Source organism: Rhinolophus hipposideros, assembly GCF_964194185.1.
Source record: "Rhinolophus hipposideros genome assembly, chromosome: 5".
NCBI classification, from domain to species: Eukaryota; Metazoa; Chordata; class Mammalia; order Chiroptera; family Rhinolophidae; genus Rhinolophus; species Rhinolophus hipposideros.
This window is the reverse complement of record NC_138051.1, coordinates 19,165,739-19,176,838: the sequence shown is the minus strand read 5'-3', so window position 1 is coordinate 19,176,838 and position 11,100 is coordinate 19,165,739. Positions and strand designations below refer to the sequence as shown.

The 11,100-nt window shown below is 36.6% G+C and overlaps 1 protein-coding gene across 3 annotated transcripts in view; it reads right to left on the bottom strand.

Moving 5' to 3' along the window:
- Positions 1-976: 976 nt before the first annotated feature.
- The window catches only part of SNX6 (sorting nexin 6), a 52,252-nt gene continuing 42,128 nt past the window's right edge, over positions 977-11,100 (bottom strand). For all 3 annotated transcript variants that reach the window (XM_081047745.1, XM_081047746.1, XM_081047747.1), the window contains 3 exons: positions 7,713-7,872; positions 7,542-7,627; positions 977-2,687 (listed from right to left, as the gene is read on the bottom strand). In XM_081047745.1, the coding sequence (XP_080903871.1) occupies positions 2,634-2,687; positions 7,542-7,627; positions 7,713-7,872 (300 nt within the window). In that variant the 3' untranslated portion in view covers positions 977-2,633. The remainder of the gene's footprint in view (positions 2,688-7,541; positions 7,628-7,712; positions 7,873-11,100) is intronic.

Here is an 11,100-nt window from a genome sequence, read left to right as displayed (position 1 = left end):
CATGGGTGAGGTTGGACACGTTCCCGTCTCTACCCAAAGACGGCGTACGGTTAAGATTCAAATAGCATTTCACCCCGATTTTAAGGCTTTGAGTCGCTCTCTGTTCTCCCACAGGGCTTTTCCTTCTAAACCAATCGCCCTTGCTCCCTCTCCCGTTTTACTCAATTTTTTCTGCATAGTGCCTCGCTTCGGAAATATGTTTGAGCTCAACTTCTATAGTTTTACTACTACGAAACATTAAGAATATTGTATAAGCTTTTCCAAACTAGGTACCCGTCTTTCAGCCTCACTGGTCTACACGTCTGACCCGCTCACTCTTGTTTGCGATTTCCTCTCCTGCCATTCTCCACTCTCCTCGCATAAACCCCTTCGTCTCGCTCCCCTGGCCGTTCCCACTCCCTGGCCTGCTCCGGTTCCTCCAAGAGTACAAAGCATTATCACTTGATAGAAACCTAGACTGTCCGTATAGGGCTTTGTCTCTCCCACTTGGCATCTTCCTGTTTCACCTTTTGTTCCCCAGGAACGATGTTCAGTAAATGTTTAACTGAATGCCACAACTCAACGAATAGTGAAATCTAGGCCTCTAATTTTTAGGGACAAGCAGTGAGCTATGGAATGTTTCAATTGTTCTGGAGGTGCGAAGTAGAATCTATCCTAAGTATGCCCTTTGAGGGAGTAACATACATTCTGTTCCTAATTTGTACGATTTGTTAGTGAGAAAATCCTTGCATGGTGTGGTAGTCATCTCATTTATATATTAAGCAACCCACTGCCCTGCCTCCACACTGCTCCTTCCAGTCTACCCCCCCCCCCCACAACAAGTGCTCTAAAATGTAAGGGGCCTAAGGATGTATCATGCACTCCATGCCCTACCCCCAAAGGCCACCTTGGTACAGACAGACTAGCTGATGGGTATGTGGACCATTATAGCTTTTTGCCCTGTACTTGCTATTTCTTAGCATTTACACAGCATCTTCACATTTCCAAAGCACTGTACCAACATTTATTAATCCTCACAACACCCCTGTGAGGTAGGTCAACATGTCATGTATAGCAGAGAAACTGAGGCAGAGAGAGGTCAAGTGAACCTGCCTGAGGCCAAGGGCACCGGGTGAAGGAAGTGCACCGAATCCAGAAGCTAGGGCTCTCCGTCCCACCTTCACCCACTGATGAGCCATCACATGGGTCCATTTTCACCAGTGAAGGTGACATGAAGGACAAAACACACAGACAGATCTCTCAGCCAACAGAAAAATCAACAGTTCAAAGGGCAACGGGAAACATTAGAGAGAGAAACATTAACCAGCACAGCAGTGAGGCAAGAGAACATGCTGCAGAGGAAGGCTGGAATCACCGTGACTAGTCTGGTAGGCCAGGCCTTCTTCAGGAGGGTTTGGGAAGACACAAACTAAGAACCCATCTGAGGGGTGACCAACCCAAATGCCTGTGGTTTCCAAACGGGATAAAAATTAGAAAAAGACAGTAGAAAAATCCAACCACTCAATCTAATTTTAAATTAGGTATTACATAATGTTCATTCACATTAGAAAGGCCAATATTTGTAATATAACTACTGATAATTAGTATCCTTTTGTACCCTTTTATGCCAAATATTGCAGTATTTTCCCCATGTCAAGTGCTGTTGTTCTCTGTAGCAGCCCTCTTTCTCTCTACATACCAAGTAGCTCAATGTCATGTCACATGGTTAACTGGCTGAGCTAGGGATGAATCCAGGAAACATAACAGACCATATTCTTAGCTCCTGCATTTTAGAAGTTGTTCCTAACCTGCCTCTGCCCAATTTCAATTTCTATGAAGTGCTAAAAGCAGAGAAGCAGTTCATTCTTTTGTAAAGGGATTGGTGAACTTGGTTCACTATGCTACTTTAAAGGAAGAAAAATTAAGACCTGCTCTGTCTAGCATTATATAGGAGTAGATTTATTATGGCTACTCCAGGTTTTAGAGTGATACAATGACCACAGAATTAAAAACCATCACTGTTATCACTGTTTATTTGACAATAGTTGGTTTAGTCTACAAGTTTAAGGCAAACATACTAATGCATTTGCTTTTTTTCAGAAATCATACTTAGAAAGATTACATAAAGTGTGTCCCAAAACTTCTAAGAAATATTCATTAATTAAAAATAAGTCTGATTAATATGCTTTACCAGGATACATGAATGAGCTAACGTGGTATACAATGTTTTTTTTAAAAACAAAATTCAAAAAGGTAATGGCAATCTTTATCTTGTTTGAAGAATATATTTTTGAAAGGGTTAAACTTCAGAAATTACTTAAAGGTAAATAAGATTGGCAGCCATAAGGAATACTATTCATAAAATAAAGTTATAGAGGCTACTTTAAAAAAGACTGAACTTTGGGCTTTTGAGGAGGAGCGCACGAGGAGTGACAACTGCCCTGGGAGCACGCAGGGGCGGGAGTGCGGCCTTCACCAGACTGGCACACCTGTGGACGGCACCGCTCCATGTTTCTCAAAAGAAAGGAGAGTAGATGCACTTTGTCAGCTGTTTCTCTTGTTTTCAGTGAGCAGTAATTGCCTAACATCATTAAGAAAACAAAAATACAATCTGAAGGAAGGCAGCCCTTTTTAACCAGAAGGTGGAGTGTGGCTTATGTGTCTCCGTTTAACACTGCCAGGCAGTTCTGCAGCAACTGTAGGTTACCCTGAAAAGGAAGGGAAAATAAATTATGAAGTTCAAATAGCTTGGAAGAGTCTTATTGAAACTATACACTATTAGAAATCCTATAACTTTAAACTTGTTAAAAAAGAACAATTTTAGAAACAGCTATTTATTACATACAAATAAAGGTTTAAAGACATAAAATGATATAATTTGTTTCGTGTACAATTATTTTCCATACACTAGATTCTTCAGTAAATTTCCATCTAGACAATATTAATATTTTAAATTATTTGGCATGTTCTAATGAGGGATAAAGTATGTCCTCTGTGTACAAGTTAAACTACTGAACATTTTCTGACTGTAAGATAGGTTATCACTTTCCTTTAGCCATTAAAATATTCATCAGCATAGATTTATAGCAGTTTTTATAAAAATAGTAAGATTACATACAAAAGTATTCTATAAAATTCATACCTAAGCACCCATTTGTAAAAGACATGAACTGGCATCTAAATTTAGACATGTATAAAGACAAATTTAGGTATATTTAGATTACATTAATATATAAACGCAGGTGAAGGAAAACCTCTTCCTTATGAGTAGAAAGTCAACTATAATGTATAAAGAATGATGGAATTAGAAAATGACCATTTGGCAACCATCATAATAACTGATTCAGACAAAATTCATGAATAGAGGCTAAAAAGCAGTGTGAGGCTAAAATGCCAATACTGTAGCTATTAGCTATGGATAGCTATCTACAGTTTAAACGTATTTTAATTGAAAGAAAATAAAAACTCAGTTCCTCAGTTGCACTACCCACATTTCAAATGTTCGATAGCCACATGAGGCTAGTGGTTACCATACTGGATAGTGGTGATTATAGAACACTTCCACCATTGCACAAAGTTCTATTTGATAGTGCCGGTTGAGTGATGGGATATTTAAGAATCCCTGCAGAATACTTCTTAATTCCACAGTGTAAAACATGTGCACTGAATGCAACACATTATCCTTTTGACATTAAGGACATTATTGAGACAACTGGTGGAATGTGAATAAAGGCCTGTGGATTAGATAAGCATTGTATCAGTATAAAATAGTAACTTTGGGGTCGGCCCAGTGGCTCGGGCGGTTGGAGCTCCATGCTCCTAGCTCTGACGGCTGCCGGTTCGATTCCCACATGGGCCAGTGGGCTCTCAACCACAAGGTTGCTGGTTCGACTCCCGCAAGGGATGGTGGGCTGTGCCCCCGGCAACTAGCAACGGGCAACTGGACCTGGAGCTGAGCTGCGCCCTCCACAATTAAGATTGAAAGGACAACAACTTGACTTGGAAAAAAGTCCTGGAAGTACACACTGTTCCCCAATAAAATCCTGAAAAAATAAAGTAACTTTGCCATTGAGAAACCTGTAGTCATCACTTTAACCAAATGATCAAAGTTATACATTGCCAGTAAGCATGTGCCTGCTGATAGGATGTGGTGAGAAAATTTGAGCATCAGCTCTGTGGTCCTTTGGCCAAAAGTACCTAATATAAACCCAATCATTAGACAAACTCAAATTGAGGGACATTCTGTAGGCCTGTGCTTTTAACAGTGCCCAATGTTACGTAATACAAAGACTCAGGAACTTTTCCAGATTAAAGAAGTTTAAAAAGATATGTGCACTGAATGCAACACATCATCCTTTTGACATTAAGGACATTATTGAGACAACTGGTGGAATGTGAATAAAGGCCTGTGGATCAGATAAGCATTGTATCAGTATAAATTCCTGATCTTTATTATTATAATGAGGATTTAGGAGAATTACTTGGTTGTAGGAAACTCACACTGAAGTGTTTAAGAGGCAACTTACGCAAATGGCTTAAGACAATAATAAGTGTGTGTGGATATGTGTGGGTATGTGTATAAAGATGGGGAAGGCAGGAAGGGGAGGACAAAGCAAATGTGGTAATATGCACATTTAGAGAATCTGGGTGAAGAGTATCCAGGAATTCTTTGTACTTTTCTTCAAACTTTCTGAAAGTCTGAAATTAAGTGAAAATAAACATTTACAAATTTTGGCTGTTCAGGTTAATGTCAATTTTTTGCCAGTATAACAATAGGATAGTGACAAATAACTTTGAGCCTGTCTATATTTGTAAAATTATCTTCTTAAAGGTATTATTTCTCAAGTGGGACTGCTGAGTCAAAAAGATGCACACCCTGCCCTGGCAGCCCGCCAGACTGCCCCCCAAAGGGTGTGCCCCAACCCACAACTTTCCAACAGGGCACATGAGGACTCATTTCAAACCCTCAGCAGCAGCATCACTTTTTTGTTTTTACTGTCCTTATCATACTTCGTTAATAAAGAATCTGAAACCATTTGCAAGGACACAAAAGTGATTGAACTACTTAGTTTTCTGTTATAACCAGATTTCAACTATGTGGCAACATATATCCCAGTTATAATAAAGGAAATCCAAAGTACTTTCACACCATCTTGTTGTAAATTTAACTAATATCTAGTCTTTATGGAACAATTTATGTGGATTGTGGGACCAAAATGGGCCTCTGTTCAGATTTACAAAATCATTAAGAAATCTTAGACAACAGAGCAGGGTTCCTCAGCCTTGGCAATGCAGACATTTTGAGCCGTATAATCCCTGCCTGTGGGGCCGTCCTGTGTATTGTAGGGTGTTTAGCAGCATCGCTGGTGTCTACCCACTACATGCCAGTAACCCTTCCCCTGTATTGTGACAAACACAAATGTCTCTAGAAACTGCTAAATGTCTCCTGGAAAGCAAAACTGCCTCCAGTTAAGAGCTATTGGACTAGAAGAGCTATCAGAAAGTTCAACACAGAGAACACATTTCAGAAAGGATTTGAAAAAAATATAAAATCTGGAAATCAGAGGCTGACATCAGTCTGTAGTAGGGGTCAACAAACTCTTTCAGTAAAGGGCTAAATAAAAAACATTTTAGACTTTAAAGACATTCGGTCTCTGTTTCAGCTATTCAACTTTGCTGTAGTTCTGTGAAAGCAATCATAGACAAAGCATGAATGAATGAGCTTGGCTATCTCCCAACAGAATTTTATTTACAGATTAAATTTGAATTTCATAGAATTATCACATGCCATAAAATATTATTCTTTTGCTTTTTTAAAATAACCATTTAAAAACATAAATGCCATTCCTGGCTCACAGGCTGCAGTTTGCCAACCTCTTCTCCATGTGTAACAAAATCCTACTTTATAACCTCTTTAAAAAGAACAAAAACAATGAACATTAGAAACCAACGAAGGTTTAGTAAATATAAACCATGCTAAGCTTATCAAAGCATTTTCTTCCGACAAGGTTATTAGAACAAGAAATCAGACAACATATATCTTGATTTTAATGAAGAATTTGACACTTCTTATATCCTTAATAGATAAAATGGAGAAATAATGGTTGATGATAATATAAATAAGTGAATTCATAACTATATAAATAACTACAACCACAGAAAATAAGTTAATACCAATTAATATAGAAATAAAGGGAGAAACTGATAAAACTGAAGACTTTTTTGGTGCCACGTACTTTTACAATTAGATTAACAAATGTTGATTCTTTGGGTCCTGATCAATCTTTTAAATAAAAATTTAGATGAAGCCATAAAAGGTTAAGTTCATACAAATTACAAATGTCCATCACTTGGGAGGATTAACTAGTGTAACAGTGAAGTACTATATGAGCAAATCCACGTTTCCAAAAGATTGGGATACAATGGGATAAAAGTAGCAAGCTAACATTTAAGACATAAACATGACTTGCAATTACATTTTAAATATTATATGCTCAATAAATGAAAAAAATTCTAGAGATCTGTAGCACAATGTGAATGCACCTAATAACACTACTGAACCATAACATTCAGAAATGGCTTTGATGGTAAATTTTGTTTACTACAAAAATGAAAAAAAAAAAAAGCTTGTGATTATAAGCCAAATAAAGCTAGTGCAATATGGAAGTTAAAAAAAAAACACACATGTAGAAAAAAATGTTTTTATTTCCAGGTACAATATTTTAAAAAGCAATGACAAGAGGGTAATAATATAAAAACCCTGTTGAGGTGTTATGGGATGAAAAATATTTAGCCCAAGGATGTCTAGCCTGGAGGACAGAAGATGTATAGATAATACAAACTACTCAAATATCTGAAGGGTAAACTGTAAGTGGAATGAAAACTTATCTTTCTTGTATTTTACATGACAAAATTTTCACCAATATATGTCAGTTAAAAAGAAGCAGATTTGTGTTTAGGCTTTAATAACTTCAGAAGTATAAATGCTATAAAGTGTATCAAAAAAATAACATTTAAAAGTTTATTTAAATTTCTTTAGTATTTATTTACAGTTTTGGGAATTCTGAATACATTTTCAATTTTCAGTCCTTCTGAAGATAGCAATATTAAATAAATTTTTAAGGAATGTTTATATTAAGAAAGATGTATTTTTTTTAAACAACTAATCAAAAAATGATACTGGTTTCCATATTAGTTACTATAGTCTTGCAGAGCTGATCATCAGAGACATTATAGATATTATTCTTGTTTGAATTAGATGATCTTCAAAATTACTCTCAATTCTAAGATTCTTCATTTGAAAAATTACCATAAGGTTTGAGCCAAGCTTCATCTTTATGTTTACCACAAGAAAGGGCTTACTTCAAAGTAATCACTTTATAAAAACTCTATAAGGATATTCATCTACTAAAACTAAATATTTTTAAGGCATGAAATAATCTTGGATAACATAATTCCAATTTAGAAATAGTTCTTACAGTATCCCTTAGAATCAATTTCATAAATGATTCAATTCTAAGTTATAAATTCCTTAAATTATTAAATCTTTAATATGACACTACCTTTGCATGCTTCAGTTCTAACTCTGCCAGTTCCACTAAATTTTTTCTGAATGCAGCAACTCTTCTTGTCTTAAAATCTATGAGTTCTGTGAACAAAAGAAATTAGGATTAGCTTTAATTTATATACTAGTATAAGGCATACCTTATGATTAAAGGTTAATATAACAGTACCTTGTTTTGCAGATTCAGATATTTTTTCAAATTTCTGACAACATAATTGTTGGGACGTTTCAGCCTGCAGAACATCTTTATTTTTTGCTCTTGCTTTATCCAATGCTTTATTAGCATTTTCATAATCCACTAATGACCTAGATCTTCGATAAAGGAGATCCTATAAAACAGAATGCTTCACAATAACATATGCTACATGTTCCTTTTCTGGTAGTTACACTCCACCACCACCACCACCACTATCCAATCATCATCACCAGAGCTAACACTTATACAGTGAATTCCACATTCCAGTTACTCTTCTAAATTTTTTAAATAACAGCTTTACTGAGATATAATTCACATACCACATAGCTCACTCATTCAATGTATACAATTCAATGGTTTTTAGGATGCTCCCAGAGTTGTGTAACCATCACTACAATTAATTTTAGAACATTTTCATCACCCAAAAAGAAACCCCAGTTAGCAGTCACTCTCCGTCCATTCCTCTCCCTCCGCCCACCATTGATCTGCTTTCTGTCTCTACAGATTTGCCTACCCTGGACATTTCATTATATGGAATCATATAAGAAGTGGCCTTTTGTGTATGGCTTTTCCCACTTAACATAAAGTTTCAAGTTCATCCTTGTTACAACACGAATCAATCAGTACTTCACTCCTTTTTATTTCTAAAAATATTTCATTGTACAAATAGTCCACATTGATTTATCATCAGTTGATAGACATTTGGTTTGTTTCCACTATTTGTCTGAGTAATGTTATGAACATCTGTGTAGAGTTTTTGCATGGACATGTTTTCATTTCTCTTTTGTATCTCATTTTAGGTGTGGAATTACTGGGTCACCTGGTAACTCTACATTGAACCTATTGAGAAACCACCAGACTGTTTTCCAAAGTGGTTGGCTGCACTGTGTGAGCGCTCCCGTTTCTCTACATCCTTGTCAACACCTGCTATCTTTCTTTCTGATTAAAACTACCTAGTGGGTGTGAAGTGAAATCTCATTGTGGTTTGGATTTGCATTTTCCTGATGGCTAATAATGTTGAACCTTTTTTTATGTATTCATTAGCCATTTGTATATATGTTTATTTTAGTCCTTTACACATTTTCAAATTGGGCTATTTGTCTTTTTATGGAGTTATGAGTTCTTTATATATTCTGGATGCCAGCTTATAGGGAATTACATGATTTATAAATATTTTCTCCTAGTGTAGGTTTTTTTCACTTTTCTTTTTAAAAACTTTTTTTGGGGGAAGTTTGGGGAACCATGTTTTTCCAGGACCCATCAGTTGTTGTCCTTCAATCTAGTTGTGGAAGGCGCAGCTCAGCTCTAAATCCAGTTGCCATTTTCAATCTTAGTTGCAGGGGGCGCAGCCCACTATCCCATGTGGGAATTCAACTGGCAACCTTGCTGTTGAGAGCTCGCGCTCTAACCAACTGAGTCATCTGGTCACCCTTCACTTTTCTTGTTAATGTCCTCAGACACACAAAAGTTTTTAATTTTAATAAAGTCTAATTTATTTATTTTTTGTTTGTTTGCTGTGTTTTGGTGTCCTATCTAAGAAACCAATGCCTAATCAAAGGTCACAAAGATTTATATTTATGTTTTCTTGTAAAAATGTTATACAACTAGCCAGCCTGGTGGTTCAGGGGGTTGGGGCACCATGCTCCTAACGCCCAGGTCGCCGGTTTGATTCCCACATGGGCCAGTGAGCTGCGCCCTCTACAGCTAAGACTGTGAACAAGGGCTCTCCCTGGAGCTGGGCTGCTGTGAGCAGCCAGAGGTCCAACTGGGCTACCGAGTGCTGTCATGAATGGCGAGTGCTGGCCGGCAGCCAGCGTGAGCATCTGGCAGCCGGCGAGAGCTGCCGTGAGTGGTCAGCCCACCAACGAATGGCAACCGACTACCGCAGTGAGGGGAGCGCAAGGCTCATAATACCAGCCTGGGCCAGGGAGCTGTGCTTACACAACTAGACTGAGAAACAGCAGCTTGAAGGAGGGGGACGGGGGCGGAAGAAGGGGAAAAAAAAAAGTTACACGTAGTTTTAGGTCTTAAATTTAATAAAGTCTCTAATCCACTTTGAGTTAATTTTTATATATGATGTAAGAAGGGTCCAACATCATATTATTCTTTCTCATGTGACTTTTCAGTTGGCCCAGAACCATTTGTTGAAAAGTCTATTCTGTTCCCCACTAATCTGTCTTAACATGTTTGTCAACAGTTAATTGATCAACAAACTAGGAATAGAAGGAACTTCCTCAACTTGATAAAGAACACCTACAAAAAAACCTATAGCTAACATCACCATTATCATGAGAAACTAGAAGCTTTCCCACTAACATTAGGAACAACACAAGGATGTCCCATTTCACCACTCCTTCTCAACATAGTACTAGAAGTCCTAGGTAATGCAATAAGAAAAGGAAATAGGAAGTACACAGATTGGGAAGAAAGAAATAAAACTATCTTTGTTCACAGATGACATATGACTGTTCATGTAGAAATCTGAAAGAATCTACAAAAAACCTCCTGGAACTAATAAATGAATGTAACAAGGTTGTAGGATACTACATTAAAACACAAAAGTCAACGGCTTTCTTATATACCAGCAATGAACAAGTGAAATTTGAAATTAAAAATACAATACTATATTAAATATAAATATATTTATATATAAAATATTATTTTATATATATATAAATTTATATATTAAATATAAATATATTATATACAAAATGAAATACTTAAGTATTAATCTAACAAAATATGTACAAAATCTGTATGAGGAAACCACAAAACTCTGAAAAAAGAAATCAAAGAACTAAATAAATAGATATTTCATGATCATGGATAGGGATACTCAATATTGTAAAAATCAGTTTACTTGACCTTTAGATTCCACACAACCTCAATCAAAATCCCAGCAAGTTGTTTTGTAGATACTGACAAACTAATTCCAAAGTTTATGCAGAGAGGCAAAAGACACAGAATTATCAACACAATACTAAAGAAGAATAACAAGGTCAGAGAACTGACACTACTTTAAGCCTTACCACAAAGCTACAGCAATCCAGATAGTGTGGTACTGGATCAACAGAACAGAATAGAGCCTAGAACTAGACTCACACAAATATAGTCAACTGATCTATGATAAAGGAGCAAAGGCAATACAATGGAAAAAAAGTCTTTTCAACAAATGGTGCCGGGAAAGCTGGAATTCACGTGCAAAGAGATGAATTTATATACAGACCTTACACCTTTTACAAAAATTACCCTAAAATGGTTTATAGGCCTAAAAATAAAACACAAAACTATAAAACACCTAGAAGATAACATAAGAGAAAATCCAGATGACCTTGGGTTTGGTGATGACTTTTTAGATACA